The 1,203-nt window shown below is 53.6% G+C and overlaps 1 protein-coding gene across 1 annotated transcript in view; it reads left to right on the top strand.

The window, feature by feature from the left end:
• Positions 1–943: 943 nt before the first annotated feature.
• The window catches only part of MINPP1 (multiple inositol-polyphosphate phosphatase 1), a 37,494-nt gene continuing 37,234 nt past the window's right edge, over positions 944–1,203 (top strand). The window contains exon 1 of the mRNA XM_010832222.1: positions 944–1,203. Coding sequence (XP_010830524.1) covers positions 972–1,203 — 232 coding nt within the window. The 5' untranslated portion in view covers positions 944–971.

Genomic DNA, 1,203 nt, shown 5'->3' with positions numbered 1-1,203 from the left:
AGAGACTAACAAGTGGAGAAACCAAGGTACTGTTCAGATTTATAACTTCTGGAGTGAGATTCTGAGCAATAACCTACAAAAATGTAATTATGTGGGAGGAAGAGTCTGGACTCAAAGTGGTGGTAAATACAGACCTCGTTTGCTTCACAAAGATTAGCTCATACTTAATAATGGAGTAAATCTATTGGACCATGACTCAACGCTCCCGAGTTGTTAGGATTGCTGTCTCTACTTGCTAAACCTTCGGTATCAAGCCAGTACTTCTGGGATGCTGTTTCGTTGATGTCAGCGTTGCCGCTCCATGTCAATACCAAAGTTCAGGAATTACATTTCCTGGAGAACTGAGCCTCTTTCTAGGTTCTTCTCTGCCTGCTGTAAAAGGGCAACACAAACGTAGGAAAACCTTGGGCTTAGGAGGTATTTGGGGGCAGGAACCACGAATCTACATTTTCATCAAAGGCTTCAGGCAGATTTGATGCAGCGGTTCAAACTACATTTTGAAAAACAGAGTACAATGTTAAGAATGATGACACAAGAGTCAGCTGTTAAAACGTGTCCTGTTTTGGCAGCTTTGGAGACTAAGCCTGAATCCGGGTTCATTCACAACCAAGAGAATTAAAACAGTGGGGGAGTCTTTGAGTCAGTCCCTGAGGCGCCAACTATGAGGAAATTCTCCCACGTTCCAGGGCCAGGAGATGCAGGCTCCACCTTAGCCACAGATCTCCAAAACTCCTAGGAGATTTCTGCCGGCTTCACCTGAGCCACGAGTCCACTGGGCTCCTCGTAGCATCCCGCCTGTCCTCTCGGTGCTCTGCCAGCCACGGTTACCGCTTCAGAGCCGGAGTGCTGAGATCTCTCTGTGAATCCCGGGGGCACCGGCCGGAAGCGCCCTTCAGGCCCGCCCCCTGCCCACCGGAGCCGGAAGTCGGCGACCCAGCCGGTACGTCACCCTCCGCGGGTCGCAGCGCACCATGCCCCGCGGCCCGTGCAGCCTCGTCAGGGTCTCCGCAACGCCCGTCGCGGTCCTGGCTGTGGCGCTGGTCTCGTCGCTCTGTCGCTGCTCCCTCCTGGAGCCGGAGAACAGTGTGGTTTCCGCGCTCAGCCCCTACTTTGGCACCAAGACTCGCTACGAGGATGCCAACCCCGGGCTGCTGCCGGATCCCGAAGTGCCGCGGCGGGACCCGGAGTTGTTAGAGGAGACCT

The sequence above is a fragment of the Bison bison genome, unplaced genomic scaffold (assembly GCF_000754665.1).
Source record: "Bison bison bison isolate TAMUID 2011002044 unplaced genomic scaffold, Bison_UMD1.0 scf7180017860456, whole genome shotgun sequence".
Lineage (NCBI taxonomy): Eukaryota > Metazoa > Chordata > Mammalia > Artiodactyla > Bovidae > Bison > Bison bison.
This window is presented reverse-complemented; position numbering and strand designations above follow the sequence as displayed.